General features: G+C 42.3%; 1 protein-coding gene across 1 annotated transcript in view; it reads left to right on the top strand.

Annotated features, from left to right (window-relative positions):
• LOC101564305 (carboxypeptidase M) overlaps positions 1-1,528 on the top strand; it is a 44,582-nt gene that overhangs the window by 9,890 nt on the left and 33,164 nt on the right. Inside the window, exon 2 of the mRNA XM_023716274.1 lies at positions 1,182-1,354. Coding sequence (XP_023572042.1) covers positions 1,182-1,354 — 173 coding nt within the window. The remainder of the gene's footprint in view (positions 1-1,181; positions 1,355-1,528) is intronic.

The raw sequence follows: 1,528 nt of genomic DNA, 5'->3' as shown, positions 1-1,528 counted from the left end.
AAAGGAAAAAGAGGGCTGGGAGATGGTTCAGTAGCCTAAGTGCCTGCCTGGCAAGCGCCAAGGACTCTGGTTCGATCCCCAATACTGCATGCCATGTTGGCCCTGGAACCTTGGGTGTGCCCTGCCAGCCACCAAAACCAGGCATAGTGGCACACGCCTGTAATCCCAGCACTAGGGAGGCTGAGACAGGAGGATCACTATGCGTCCAACCTATGTAGCGATACCCTGTACCAAATAAATAAAATATTTTTAAAATTAAAAATATTTAATGATGCTTAGAGTTTCAAAAAAAAATTTAAAAAGAGAATAAATTTCTTGTATTATAAAGGAAAATCTCTCACAGTTCTTCATTTTTAAATCTTTGGGAGTACAGAAGATAATTTTAAGTCAAGATAACAGTTGAAATTTTAATGCTCAGCAAGGTGGTGCCTGCCTGCAGTCCCTGTACTCAGGAGACTAAGGCAGGAGGACTGCGATAAGCTTGAGGCCAGGTGGGCTTCATAGTGAGTTCAAGGCCAGCCTATACTACAGAGTAAGACCCTGTCTCAAAATAAAAACTGAATAAACTGAATATATATCTATATATCTTACATTTTAATCAGGCTTTACCTCATATATATTAGAAATATATATCACTAGCAAAGTAGTAATGACATGAAATTTTATTAACATAAGCAAAAAATGAGCACATCTAAAATAGAAAGTAAATAATAGTATATGGATAATACGTACATGTAGCAAAACTTGTGAAGATGGTATCCAAGTTCCTCATGCTTTTAGAAGCATGAGAATGCAAAATCAGAAACACACATATACATGGCAGAAACTGCCCCAACACACCGGAGCACGTGTAAGTAGGAGAATGTGGAGGTCAGCAGCCTGTCCAGATTATGCTTATTAAATCTACAATTGTTAATGTGAAAACGGCTTTCCCAGCCCCCCAGGCACACGGAGCGGTGCGATTCCCCGCCTTCAGGACTCCTCTCCCTTCCCTCACAAAGTATTCTGGAAGGCAAGCAAGTGGAAAACATTGCTGTAAGGACTTTCGCTCTGTCCTCAGAACCAAGGGAATTTAAAAAAAAAAAAAGTATGTTATTCACAAATGAGTATTTTAACTTTAGCCAACACTTCACAACACACCCTGAAAGTTACTAAACGCCCCTCTTCTCTTCCACACCCAGACTGTGGGACGAGAGCTGCTACTCCATCTAATCGACTACCTCGTAACCAGACATGGCAGAGACTTAGAAGTCACAAGTCTAATCAACAGTACCCGGATACACATTATGCCTTCAATGAACCCAGATGGATTTGAAGCTGTCCGGAAGCCTGACTGTTACTACAGCAATGGAAGGTAAAGATGCCCTGGCCTATCTTTATGGGCGCCTGTGAGCCTGTGTGCTGCCATTAGGCCTGGAGGAGGGAGACAATAATCAAGGCCCTCACACCTGCCCATCTGCTCCCTCCACTACTGTTATCAGTTGCTAACAGAACCACCCAGAATTGGTGATATAACACAACAGCCTTT

The sequence above is a fragment of the Octodon degus genome, unplaced genomic scaffold, assembly GCF_000260255.1.
Source record: "Octodon degus isolate 3935 unplaced genomic scaffold, OctDeg1.0 scaffold00047, whole genome shotgun sequence".
Classification (NCBI taxonomy): Eukaryota; Metazoa; Chordata; class Mammalia; order Rodentia; family Octodontidae; genus Octodon; species Octodon degus.
The sequence above is the reverse complement of the archived record's forward strand: the minus strand, read 5'-3'. Positions and strand labels throughout refer to the sequence as shown.